At 42.0% G+C, this 14,476-nt stretch overlaps 1 protein-coding gene across 1 annotated transcript in view; it reads left to right on the forward strand.

Moving 5' to 3' along the window:
- MICAL3 (microtubule associated monooxygenase, calponin and LIM domain containing 3) overlaps positions 1-14,476 on the forward strand; it is a 203,148-nt gene that overhangs the window by 104,369 nt on the left and 84,303 nt on the right. Inside the window, 7 exon segments of the mRNA XM_079140276.1 lie at positions 128-301; positions 1,675-1,758; positions 5,154-5,234; positions 7,194-7,250; positions 9,927-10,034; positions 12,564-12,671; positions 13,326-13,512. Coding sequence (XP_078996402.1) covers positions 128-301; positions 1,675-1,758; positions 5,154-5,234; positions 7,194-7,250; positions 9,927-10,034; positions 12,564-12,671; positions 13,326-13,512 — 799 coding nt within the window.

Here is a 14,476-nt window from a genome sequence, read left to right on the forward strand (position 1 = left end):
ACCTTAATGAGAGCTTGTTAAACTCAACCTAAAGCCACTGTGTGGGTCCAGATCACACTTCTTTGAGGGAAGAGGAACTGAAGGGTCCCTATAATAGTCTGGTTCTCTGGTACTTGCCATTTGCCAGGAAGAAACTTCCCGGGGCTACAGAGGAGAGAGACCAACACTGGTGAGCACTCTGACAGACAGGAGGATGGATGTTGCCATTGGAAACCAGAACAAAGTGAAGTACATGGCAACCCAACTACTGGCCAAATTTGAAGAGAATGCTCCTGCACAGACCACAGGCATACGGAGACAGGTAAGCCCATCTCCCACCCATACTGGCCAAGTCACATAGGAAGGAGGATCTTTTCAGTGAGATGGACTGTGTTGCTCATATGCTCAAGATTAGTGTCTGATTTTTTTCTTGTCTGTGATAGAGATGAGCATTTCCTAAGCTCATCTTTGGCATTCAGGGCTACTTTCTCTTCTGCACAAGTCAAAGGCGTCTTTAACAGTCAATGGGATCTAAAAAAATATGATTATCTGTACGTAAGTTCACACACACACACACACACACACACACTTAAATTATAAAAGTATGTGTTTATTGACGAAAATGCTGAAAAGCATAGTAAAAATATTATCATTCAACTTTAGGCACATTCCTATGTGTTCCAAACTCTCTTTAGCCATTTTCCAAAATGTGCTGAGTCACTTGAGTGTTGGTTGTTTTAGTTTTTCCCCATCTTTCATGATGAAATAGAGGTAATCATTCTTGCAATAAAGCTTCTTTTTGTGTGTTGCAAATTGTTTTCCTAGGATATTACTAGGAATGTGAACATTTGGATACTAAATTACACACCCCATTTCATGCATGAGAGTACCAGACAGTATTTGACCTGAGTTGTCCTTGTTAGGTCTCATTGCTCCCTTGCTTCACCAAGGCTTCCTATAAGAGGAGGCACTGGGATTTTGATATTCACACTGAAATTTTCCTATGCAACTCCCTGATAACCTGAAAGATTATCCAGAGGACAGGAAGCCTATTCTTATTCTCTTTCTTTCTTTATCTTCTCTATACTCATATCAGCCATTTTCCCTGTGGACCAGGCAGATGGCACTGATTTTGCTTGGAGTCTGACCACATCTCATCTTTGGTTATTAGTGCTTGTACTCCTATCTTTTCATGTTGTGCTTGCAGGACTGATGGTAGTATTCACTGGGAAACATTAGAGGTTGCTGGACATTCTGGCAGCCCCGGGTTCTACCTGCCTCAGGCAGGCTAGAATGCCCTCCCTGGGAGGTAGCTTGCTTGTAAGAAAAAGTTGGTTTCTTCATTAGTTTTTCAAATTTGAGTTAGTAGTTTAGATAGAGAGCTTTGAATTTAGGGAAAGATAATGAGAATTACAACTTCTGTCTCCCTCCCCGCCCTTTCTTTCTTTCCTCCTTTTTGGTTCTTTTCTTCTTTCTGTACTTGCTTTTGGTTTGTGGAGGCTATTTTCTTTCTTTTTTTTTTTTTTTTAAGTGTAACTTTCTAATAGTAAAATCTACCTGACTTCTCCACAGTTCATAGACGGATGTCTATCTTCCATGGGTACTTTTTTTGGTGTCTTTTCCCACCTTAATGTATTTTATTTTGTTTTGTCTCCATGTCCTGTCCCTAACCCACACTTGGCCTGTGTGTCACAGCCGACACAAGAGCGTGGGGTCAGCCAGCCGGCCAGCTGCCTGCCTGAGCAGGGTCTTCCTGCTCCCATCCCCCAGTGGAAACAGGTAAAGGAACTGTCCAGGGATTAGATGGGGGCTGTGGCGTTTAGGCCTTTCCACCCTTCTCCTGCTTCTGGGTCAGCCCATGTTCAGACCTGTACTTAAAAAGTCCAGCTCACAAGGCGTGGAAGACTGTGCTCATTTGAGCAATGACTCTGAGAAAACATTTAATAGACAATACTGATTCAATTCCATAATTCAGTTAACTCCTTGGGATTTAAGAAACCAGTTTAAAAGGTAAACTGTTAATTTTGGTGCTGAAACTAGCTGAAGTGATTTAATAAGCTTTTTAGGTACATCATTCTTTAAGGCTTTAACTGTTGTAACATTTGTCCCATGTTGACTTTTTGCTAGCTTGTCTCATGTCCATTGCAGGGAGAATCTTGACTTCATCAGACCTGAGAATTGGGCAGGGGAGTAGGTGGCTGGCAAAGCTTTTTACGTGAAATGGGGAAATGTCAATCATGAAAATAGTTTTGAAGTATGATTTTGTTTGTTTCAAACCCTGGATAAAGGTGTCGTGGGCATTTTCTTGGAGTTTTGTCCATACTTGAAATAACTTTTTGCCTGCACGGTGGAGTCCTAGCTATTTGAGAGGCTGAGGCAGGAGGATTGCTTGAGCCCAGGAGTTCAAGGCCAGCCTGGGCAATATAGATTTCATCTCAAAATGTATATAGTAACGATTAACTAATAAAATATTCTTTTGAGGGACCAAAGGTATAGCTCAATAATAGAGTAATTGCCTATAGGTACAAGGCCCCAGGTTCCATCCCCAGCAATACCCCCACTACCTCACTACACCCCAAAAAAAAAAACCCTCTTTGGCACTGTCACTGAAACGTTTTCAGGATCTCTATACTAAGAGTATAGAAAGAAGCAGGTAACAACACCTGTTTTATAATAGAAAACCTATCTGAGGAATTAGAAGCCTCTGCTATATTTTCTCTCACATCACAATTGAACAAATTTCTGCTCTAGAGAGCCTGGATTAGCTTTCTCATATAGTTTGATATCATTTAGAACTGATAGGATACTGAAAAATCAGATTAGCTGACCCTGGATTTCATTATCATCTTCCACAATAGACTTCACCTACCTTTTGTGCTGTAGAACAGCCTCTGTTGGTAGGAGATGCTGGAGAACCTTGAACAGGTCCTTATTTAAATTGCATTCAGGAAAAATGTTACTTTCTAAAACTATAATAATATGCCACATGAAAGGCATGACCCATGAGGCTAAGATGGAATCTTGGGAGCAGTGTCCAAACTCACAGCAGAAGTCAAACTTCCCCTTTCTCTGTGCTTCAGAGCGGTCTTCTGAAATGTTTTCATCAAAAATTTACTTATATTTTATTTTTTTACCCTTTGATTGAAGTCTAGGTGGAAGATAAGATTTGAAAAGTAATCTTTTGTTGAGGATATTGAGTCATGATGCAAACACTAAACTAGATTCTAAAAAATCTAAATTCACAAAAGTGGCCTGAGATAGAAACAAAGTAGGAGGAAGATAAAGAGCAATCTATGCATAGATTGGATAGATAAATAACCCTACAGGACATGTGCCTGGTGCAGTTTTGTGGGCTTGGAAATGTGGGGCAGCAAGTGTGGCTTGAGAAGTCTGGCTGAGTCATGGCCTCAGTCCTGGTGAAGATCACCTGATGATGCTGCCCTGAAGAGGCATCAGGAGCTTGGTTTTGTGGGACTACTTATGAATTGTCTGATACTCTGTAGCATTTTGCAGGGATTGGTATGGAGACAATTGTTCATCCAAACTTACACAGCTTGTCATCAGATCATTATGGTCACAATCAATGAAGTAGAGTGATACTGATAGGCCATCTGCTCAGCAAATTAAAACCCTTAAAATCAAACATACACTCTAGGAAATGAGCACCAGAGATTATAGCTAGGAAGAGCAACTGAGTAGATGGTGAGAAATCACAAGTAATGAAAACCCTATTAGAATCTTACGTGCTTTACGTTATATAGAGTTGAAGTTTGTGAATTTATGTGGTTGCAGAGTATAGCACTGTGACGTACTCTACCTCACAGTATAGTATTTGAAATTTATAATATTCACATATAATTTTTTCTTAACACTTAACTCCCAAATCTTGGCCTCTAAATTTATCTCCTGAAAGCTAGAGTGGATACAAGTGGGTGTTAGGTTCTATAGAGACCTAAAGAAGGAAGAACTCAGAGGCACTTTGGCCACTGCTTCTGACTTGCTCTGATTGCTGCCTCTCATCTCCCTTTAGTAACTGGGTGCTGACTGGCAGCACCTCATTGTGGATTACTTTGTGCTTCTTTTGATGTGGTTCCCAGTGAGGCAGAAAGGTGTGGCAGGCACAGCAGTGACTGCTGAGTTGGCATGAGAATCAGTGTCAATTTCAGTCATTGTATGGAAGAAGGGAAATGAATAACAACTCTGCTTGCCAGTGACTTCTCTTCCTAACCTTCCTGTGTAAACACTGTAGCTCTTTCCTTCCCTGCCCTTTTACCTTTTGATCCCAGAAGTACATCCTGCACACAAACTCTGTGCGTGAACCAGCCTTGGTTTGGAAGTAGATTGTCACATGAAGTGGAAACAAACAGTAGGGTTGCTTCCCCTGGTCTCATCGCTACCAAAGCCTTCCTCCTGCTGGCTTCACCTGTATGCCTACCCCATGCAGTCATCTGAGCAGAGAAAACTAAGAATTACCTGAAAGGAATCAGAGACCTAAGATAATTGCTCCTCAAACGCAGAGAAGTTTTCTGAGTTGTAAATTCACAAGGAAGGAAATATTTAAAGGGTGCAGAATGAGGAAAAAAGCCATGAAGATATATATGGTATTAATAAGTGAAATATGCCTAATTATTTTATCTTATCTCCTGTACTTTTTGTACTAGCTTGGTATTCTCAAAAATTTTGCATATTATTGAGGGTGTGAAAAGAGGGAAGCATTGGTAGGGATACTGTCACAAATGACTGAGGGAGAACTCTGCTTTATTGCTGTGGGGTTTATGTCACCAGTGTTTGAAAGGTAGTCTTAGATCACCTGATGGTGGACCCATATGCTTTTTTTCTCTATAATCAAGATGATTTTCCTGTCCTCCAACTTCCCTGCTAAAGCCCTTGATCCCTGGCATTTAGAGAGTGCTACATCACAAGTTCTCACCAGCTACATGGGTTACCTGTGCCATCTGTGCCTAACATAAGGTGTCAGTTTGACCTGGAGCTCAACAAGAGTTTGCGACAAGCCATCCTCTCTAACCACACAGTGATTTGCTCTTGATGCAGAGGGGCAAGGAAGGGGCCTCTCAGGATGCTTTGGAAAATGCCCCTCAACCCTTCCAGAACCAGCCTTCATGTGGCCACTGTTTCAACATTGTTCTCTCTGTTTGTGTCTATTGGTGTAAAAGCGACGGGAAAAGGAACGTTCTCGGACCTGCCCCAAAAAAGTGATCACACTTTGTCCTCCCCCTACTTCACCTGCCTGTCAGGTGCGCAGTGACCAGCAGGTGATCTCTGCATGCTCTATGTCCTGTCTGTCTTCTTGCCTGCCTGTGTAAAGACCAACTCAGTAACCCCTCTTTTCAACTATAAATGTTAAATACCATTTGTAGAAACCATTTGTAGCAGAAACAACCTATATTGCTACAAATTGGGATTTCCTGACTGGACCTCAGAATAATGCACTGTACATTCAAATCCCGGGCAATTTAGTCCCTCCCCATCATGAGAATATAGCTATGCAACCACAAACTAAAATATAAACTATATTTGTTGGAGATTGAGAACTAGAAGGCTGATAGCAACACATTTTTATAAAATTCCATTTAAAGCAATTATTTTTCTCTTGCTTTCCAATAAGTTATGATAAGATGGGCATTTGGAAGCTTTATAGGACCTCTCTACATGAGTTTGGTTTCTTCTGATTCTTAGAGCCCTGATTCTTGCTTACCCAATTCCTCCCAACAAACACTCACCCTTCCCCATCTGACCAACTCACATTCCAGGCCTGTCACTCAAGCTGCTTTACAGGAGTGGGGTTGTAACTGTGACTGAGTGCCTCCTAGCATTCATGAAGCCCTGGGTTCAATCCCCAGTACCGCACACACACTTTACAGATTAATTAACCACAGACATGGCTAGTGAACATGTGTGGCAAGCACATTTATTTATTTATAGAATGGCTTTGTTGACCTTTGTGGTATGTCGGTGTAAAATAAAATGCTAATTTGGGGGACAGAATCTATGTAAACACATTTTCTCAATTAAGGTAGCCTATGTAAAAGGTGACTACTAGTAATGGTCTGATTTTAAAGGTCCAACATCTGTCCATTGGTCTAAGAACTGAGCCATGGCAGATTTAGTAACTGCCCAGTACCAGGGCTGTGGGTGTAGCTCAGCCATGGGGCATTTGTCTGGCATGTGCAAGGCTCTGGGTTCAATCCCCAGTACTGCAAAGAAAAGTAACTGCCCAATTCCTTTTCTCTAACAGCTAACAATTACCAGCATTTACTGTGACCCAAGTTCCTTCTATGTGTCAACTTTGTCAGTTCTCATAATAACAATACAAAACAGGTACCATTATTATCTCTATTTTACAAATGAGGAAACTGAGATACAGGGAGAGAAGCCAAGTAATTTGTACAAAGCCATACAGGAAATAATGGAACCGAAATTGAATCCTCAGGAGCCTCAGCTCTGGCCTCATTAACCTTGTGGAGATGATATGCTTGTAGGTAGCCACATGGGAAGGTTTGGATCAGTTTTGCCACCAGTATATGGTGGAAGGTAAAAGTCCTTATTTATCCTTAGTAGATGAGCCTGGGGGTCTTCCCTGTTCTCATGATTGCTGTGTTAGTGATTCCTGAGTTCAGCAGTGCAGCCCTATGCCTGTGTTACAGGTTCCCATTCCTTCCATGTTCATATTCCTGCTTATAAGCTGAAATGCTTCCAGTCTTCATCTACTTCCTGTAATAAAATATGCCTTGGTTCCATGTTCCTGTTGAAGGTCCACCTGAGTTTCCTCTGGGCTGTCATAATGGTCATTTATTCCAGCCAATTTCCACCTCTCCACCTTTCCTTTCTAATGTCTTGTAGAAAACTTCACCCTACTAACCTGTCTCTCCTTCTGAACCTTCCATTGAATGCCTCTGGTCTCATGCCACTGTGTGAAATATGCTTGTTCCACATTTGTACTAACAATAGTTCTTTATTTGTCTGTGTAGCTGACCTCATTGGAGGCCAGGTGGGCATAATGGCTATGTAAAAAATTGTTCTTGGGTCCTGGGATTTGATCCAACTGGCATTATGGTTAGTTGGGTGGAAACCAGTAGGAGCAGGAAATATGTGTTGAATGAACTCTGAATTTCTGGCTTTGAATTCCTGCTGTCACCTAGTAGGTTCAAATAGAGCATTCGTACAGAGCTTAAATTTCTACTTTGTGCCAACAGACATACAGGGATCTTGATGCTGACAGCCGTGGCAAGCAGAGTCGCCACCATGAAAGGGTAAAAGAGCATGAAACTGTGGCATGGGATGCTGAGAGCCAAACAGATGGGGCACGCTGTATGGTGGGGCAATGGGAAGGGGGCATGGAGGATGGTCCTCTTTCCCCTTGCTTTTTGCACATTTGTCACCCAGCCAAGAGCCAGAATTCTTTTTGCTAACAATGTCAACCCATGCAAATAGCATTCATTGCCCATCATTCACACTGGATGCTAATCCTAAGTACTTATGTTATCATAAAGGGCTTTAATGACTTTCTATTTCTGTCCACCTTTCCCATTTCAAGACCATACTACCTTTATCCCCAAAATTTATCTCCCATTATGCTAATGGGAGAACAGCATTGACTGTCAGGGATAGCTTCTCAGGAGAAAGATATAGGTAAGTAAGCAGGTGGCTTTTGACTGTTATGGATCTTGAAGTAGAAATACTAAGAGAGCAAATGCTCTTTGCCAGTATAGGGATTTATCAAAAAAGGATATAGGGAAAGAAGGTGATGGCAAGATGAGTATGCATAGTGAAAAGTTTCAGCTGGTCTTTTTTGAAAAACTGAGGAGAGGAATCACTGATTGCAACTGGCTGTCAATTTATTCAGTAGCATAGTTGACCAGTTGAAGAGTTCTGCTTATTTTATGAGACTTTTTTTGTTGTTATCCCTCTCCTCAAAAAAGATCTCCAGATGGGGACAGCTTTACAGCTAGAGTAGGTTATCTGTAGTTGCTAATCTCACATAAGCCCTTTTTATTATTTTTACCTCCCCCTCTGCCTATCCTTTCTGAAAAAATGCAATTATGACTAAGTAGTAAATCAGGTTACTTCTCAGATCTGTTAGGAAACTAACCATAGCACTCTCTTCCTGTGCCCTCTCACCAGACTGCCATCAGGCAGCTGTGTGCTGTCCAGATGGGGTACTGGGTTAGGGAGAAGAGATGGGATCAAGGTGAAGGGCTGTCCCTTGCATCTTCTCAGCGTGGCCAGGCCTTATTTTGTTAATGCTTATTGGGTCTGCCTTCTCCCACAAACACTGTGTGTGCCCAATCTTCTTCCCAGGCTATACCGTACATCTCTTAAAAAGAAAAGTGGTCATTTTCATTGAGTAGGGCATTTTGGGGAATGAGGTGCTGATGATTTTTAATCAACACATAAAAGAAGAAGAAAGGGAAGTGTGTTGAGTAAAAGAAGAGACAGACCAGGAGAAACAATTCTGAAGTATCTAGAGTTGCAGTGCCTAGGGAAAGAGGTAGGTTTTGAGCTCAGGAGGCAATAGGTGTGTGGGAATATTTTTTGCTTTTCCCTAGGAACTGGTATCTGGATTCCTCAGTGCAGGGCCTATTCTAGATACTTTGGAGGAACAACACGTAACGTTTTTCCAAGACTTTCTATCCACTGCTCCATTACTGTGTGTACACTCCTCACTTTCAATTTCTATTGCTCCTCCATTAGTTCTGTCTGTTTGTCATACTAGGGGGATGTTCAGTCCTTTTACCTTTTGGAGAGTGGTACTTGTACTCTTTCACAGAGACCATCCCCAGCTCCCCTGGGGGCCTGTGTTGCTGACTCCACTTTGAGTGCTGAGCTTAGGACCAGGGAGCTGACTGAACATCTGGAGCAGAGGCTAGGCTAGTTAGGCACCAGATAACTTCCATTCCATGTGGTTAACCCACACTGTTGTGAAGTGAATGTTGACTGAAGTAGGGGGTGCAGTGGATCTGGAGGATCAGAGAACTTTTATTACCCTGATAATACCTTTGTTCCTCACACCCTGTAAATATTTCACCCTGAACCTGGTTGGAAACAAAATAGTTATTACTTGCTAACTTTTAGTCACCTCACTCTGGAGACTGAAGTTCCTAGCTGTATGGGCCAACTGCTGAGAAAAACCCTGGCTCATTTTTGCTATATGTGTTGTGTGCAGTCTGCAGAAGATGTGGGAGCTTTGAGTCTTGTCTCCTCATCATTGCTTGGGTTTTGGCTGGCCTTGTTGGCAAACAGAGCTTCTCAAAGCACTTGCTGTAGAAGGATAAGCACTATTCCTGCCCTTCATACAGAAAGAGCAAGCTTAGCCCTATAGTTACTGGGTTTTTTTTTCATTTTTGTTTTTGTTTTTTGCTTGCTAATTAGAAGGCTAATTGAATAATGGGATGGTGGCAGGATCCTTCCTTACCCAGGAGAAAACATGACGTGGGCCAGTGAGGACTGTCTGCCGGGGACAAGGAACATGTTTGCAGTACCTGCTGTTGCCTGTACTACCAGTCAGCTGGCAGAATTGCCCACTTAGAAGATGGGTGGAGTAAGAATACCAAACCAGAAAAGATAAGGTTTTCACAGATGGCTCACCTGTGAAGAGGGACATATCTTTATGGCATATCTCCTTCAACTAGGATTCAAAGATGCATTATCGCCCATTATATTCAGAGCAAGCTTCACTGTAAGCACTGGAGAAGGACAAGCAAAAAAAACAAAATGGGAACCTTGATTAGGGAACCACTTGTGCTTCTGGAACGAAAATTCTTTTTTTTTTTGGCTGGGGATTGAAAAAATATTTATTTTTCATGTGTATTCTTTAGATAAAGGTCTGGAGTAGAAGGATCTAAAGCTGTCAAAATTTCTTGTTTGAGGTGTGACTTTTAATTTAACGTTTTCATTTGATTTTTTTCCCTCCATCTTATATTTTATAGCCAGAGCCTGAACCTTCTCGTCGATTTTTTGTTGACCAGTGGGAGCTTTCTCTTAGTCTCCGCTCCTCCAACCGCCCTGCTTCTCCCTCCTCCGACTCCCTCCGACAGGTAGCATGGTCTGAGAATTGGCAAAACCATGTTTCCTCTGCAGCCTCTGCTCACTTCACTTTCACACATGCCTTCTCTCCAGAGGAAGGGTACAAAGGTCTTAACCTTGGCCTCTCTCCTTTAGGAAACTAATGGTGTGTGTCTGTGTGTGTGAGGGCTACAGCAGACACTAAATTAAAGAGGCTACTGGCTTTCACTGAACTGTGTTTAACATGCCAAAGTCTGTCAAAGTAAGCCTACTTTGATTATATTTTAACTATATATAATAATGATAAGCATTTTTTAGCCATTGGCTTTTTAAATTTCATGTCTTTGTAATCATGTGTTACAAAGTATGAACCATATAGTAATGAAATTACTTAAGCAGAATAGTGAATCTGCAGTGTTCCGAGTGCCTCTTGAACTGTACTTATGTGAGGAATGAATGCTGTTATTTCCCACAGTGGCACTGATCCAGCCATAGAGAAGTTTATACAGAGATTAGAGGGTCTTTTTGCCCATTCTGTTTGTGCTTCCTTTTTCTTGAGCTAGTACTAGATTCTTCAGTATATATGTGCAGAATCATATGCATGTGTGTGATGCGCAGTAGTGTAAATCTAGTGATTGCTATGCTTTGACTGTTTTTTAAGAGCAGGGAGAAGGAAACCATCTGCTTTTCTTGCCAAAAACAAACAGAACTTGAGTTTTCACCTCTGGGAGGTGGGGGTGCTACCACGTTGCTGAGAATTGAATATAACAAACACCTTTGCAAATGGGCAGCCCCAGGCTGTAACTGCTGTGGGTGATGGTTTCTGGCCATCAGAGAAGGGTTCTGACTGTGCAGTAAGGGCCCAGGGGCTGCACAGTGTCCTGGCCTCATGTTTGACATCTGGTGTATACTCGTTTGCTACAGAATGAAGAAAATGCAGTTTTCTGTTAATGATCTGCTCCACTTTGCCTGGTGTCTGCCTGTTCTAGGCCTAAGTGTCTGCAGTGTCCCTAATTTAAAGGTTTAGATCTAAGAACCACTTGTTTTTTCTTAATCACTAATGGTTATAAGCTATGAAATTAATAGGCAAACGGTTCCAGTCCTTGGAAATCTCCTTATTTTTCAGTTGAAAAAATATGATTCCTCAGTTCCAGCTAAGCCCTGAACTAAGCAGTCAATAACTGTTTTCTCATTCATGCTTCTGTTATTCCCAGATTTACATGAATTAGTTCCCTCCCCATCCTCAGAGTACTTCTCTTTGCCCCTGCCCAACCCAGAACATGCCATGGCTGAGCAGGGGCAGATAAAGGTTATCACCAATAATACCGGAACTCTTACACATTCCTTTATATTTGTCTATTCAAACCACTTCCTAAGGGGGTTGTTGACTTCTCCAAAATAATTGCTCCTGCTGTGTTTCTGAGTCAATTAGATTCACTCCCCTCAAATTTGTCAGGGATCCCCCTTGTTCCATATAATTCATGAAAAGAGCAGTACACACCACATGGAAAGTGACCTGGACATGGAGTCCCAAAAGGATTGCCAACAAGACTTTGACTGCATTTCCAGGGACAGGCTCCAAAAGTAGGCTGCCCTGGGTGCCAGCCCTTGGTGGGAGCAGGATGGCTTATAATACAAACTTTTCTCCTGTTATTTTTTGAACATCACCAGGAAGAAGATTGAATTGGTTGTATTTTCTTTTTCTTTTACCTTTTCATATTATTAAAATAATCCCTTCTGAACTAGAAATATATTTTGACCTCTCAGGACTGAGAAACTTGTCAACATGACTGCATTGTATGGTTAAGATGCCCCACCCAGTCTAAAAGGCTTTAGTGTAGTTGCCTAGATGGATCATATGGACCTCATTATGCTGTTCTCAAGTGCCCCCCTTAAATATCAATGGGGAAAATGGGCAGAGAAGGCTTTCTGCAACAGAACTGAGGAATGTCTATTGCACATAACAGGTACTATATGGGTCAGGTGCTAACAAGGAAAATAAAGGTTATCACCAATAATACCACAACTCTTGACATCAGTAGATGACCCAAGTGGAGTGTCATTTGCAAAAATGAGCTTGGCTTCTTTCTAAATGAGGAAGTAACCTACCAGGCTCGCTCCTGTACTCTGAAACGGTGCTCAGTCTGGGCATCCACCTCCTTTGTGGAGTTGATTTTCTTGAACTCTGTATGTAATTCGATTCACCAAGGTACAAGCTCTTCTTACTGTCGTCTGTGTTCTCATCCATCCTGCCTGTTACTTCCCCTTCGCCTGAAACTATATAGTCCCAAAAAAAGACATGAAAGACCAAGTTCTCCTTGTGGAAAGATCATCTTTCCCATAACTGCTGCTCCTTTCTATGTTGACCAGCACCACCCCACACAAGTAGATGTTGACACAGTGTTTTACTCACCACCGTTTTCCTGCTTGTGGGCACTGTGTTGGCATGGTTTGCTGCTGCACTGTGTAATTGTTTTACACCTTCAAATATTTTTTCTTCTTAATTTTTTTTCCTTCTCATTTCCTTTCATTCTGGTCATTCTATAATCTCCAACCAATAGAAGTATATAAAGATGTACACGGGCGGAGTTAGCTCATTGGCTGAGCAGATAGCCAATCAGCTTCAAAGGAAAGAGCAGCCCAAAACCCTTCTAGACAAGAAGGAACTGGTAAGAGATATCCCAAGGGCACTGGTGCTAGCCTTCACACTGCTATGGTGAACAAACCTGGTTTATTCCAAGAAGCTTAGTAAACTTCTATGGTTGCTTGTATTGGCATGTGATAATTTTTTGAGGTTGTCTGAAGTTGACAACTGAATTTCTAGAGCTGCAGTAGATGTTTAGAATGTTGTGTGGAAAAGCATTTGTACCTCTAAAAGTGATCACTCTACAGTACAGACGTTTTATACACACACACACACACACACACACACACACATATACTGTGAACACTGAATATGTATATACCGATACTTTCCTCTAAACAGAATTCTGTCAGAATAATTTGGTTTGATTGTTAGGAAACTCTGTAAACTTGGATCCTTCATCAGAAGCAAATTTTGGTTGTTGATTAACACTGATTCAGGCCTCACCTTATACTGAGGGCTCTTGGGAGGGGCTTGTGTGTTATAGCTACTGCAAGAGTGCTGCTGCTCTTCCAGAGTGACAAAAGCCAGACCAAATGTAGCCATTTAGTACTTGGAGTCTATCTCCAAATAAAAGCACCTGGCAAGAATCGGCTTCACCTGAAGAGGGATTGTGCAGCTCCAGGAGGGGAGACAGAGGCCTTGCCCTAATTCCTTCCTTCCCTCCCCTCTCCCCCAGGGCTCCATAAAGAAGGAATTCCCACAGAACTTGGGAGGCAGTGACACATGCTATTTCTGCCAGAAGCGGGTCTATGTGATGGAGAGATTGAGTGCAGAGGGCAAGTTCTTCCACCGGAGCTGTTTTAAATGTGACTACTGTGCCACCACCCTGCGCCTCTCAGCCTATGCCTATGATATCGAGGATGGTGAGTCCGTCTTCACCTCAGCCTATACTTAGAAACTGAGCTTGAGCTATTCTTTTATCTATTTGATCTAGGAACCTTAGCTCTTCCCACCCCTTTCCCTCTGTTATTTGTTTTTTTATCTGAAACTCTTTCTTATGAATGTTTTGAAGTCACCAGGCTATATCATAGTGTTAGTCAGTAATTATGGTAATGATAATGGCATGCATTTACCTAAATCAGTTCTCTTGATTCCCTTGATTTTTTTACCTCATGATGGGATCTCGAGGTAAAAGGACACAGTACAGATAAGTCCTGTTGTCTTTCTGGTAGTGGGGTCAACAGGTATGTAGAAATCACGCTTCTTGCCCACAGATAATGACAGCAAATAAATAGATCACAGTCCCCTGGATACTTGAGCTTCTGCCCCTGGGAGCTGACTGAAATATGCCTAATATTGCTGCCTCACTCTGGCATCAGCATCTTCTTGCCCAGTGCCTGAGGAATGGGTAGCTCATTGCCCAGGACCTAAATCTGATTTACTGTGACACTGACTATTTTTACAATGGAAAGACCTTGGCCAATGGAAGGTGGAGAAGTATGCAGACAGTTCACAGAGAATGATAGAGACGGGCTGGCCACCTGTAATCTGAAGACCCCGAAGGTTAATGGAAATGGGTCAGTGAGGCAAGGATGAGCCCTGCATTCACTCCTATAGGATGCTGAAGGAACTTTGTGGGAGGCACTTTTACTGGTTCAAAATTACCAAAGAGACCTAGATTACTAGAATTCATGAGTTGGCATTAAATCTGTTACATTGATAGTTGATTTCTTGATTGAGAAGATTTCAAGGTAATGTAATACAGAAGGGCCCCATAAAATTAGGACGGTCACTCCAGTTATCTCAGTTTTCCTAATAGTGAATAAACAGGCAGCTGTGCCAAAAGGAGCAAAAAAGGATCAATCCCAAAGTAGTAAATTAAGAAAG

This window comes from Sciurus vulgaris (genome assembly GCF_902686455.1).
Source record: "Sciurus vulgaris genome assembly, chromosome: 5".
NCBI lineage: Eukaryota > Metazoa > Chordata > Mammalia > Rodentia > Sciuridae > Sciurus > Sciurus vulgaris.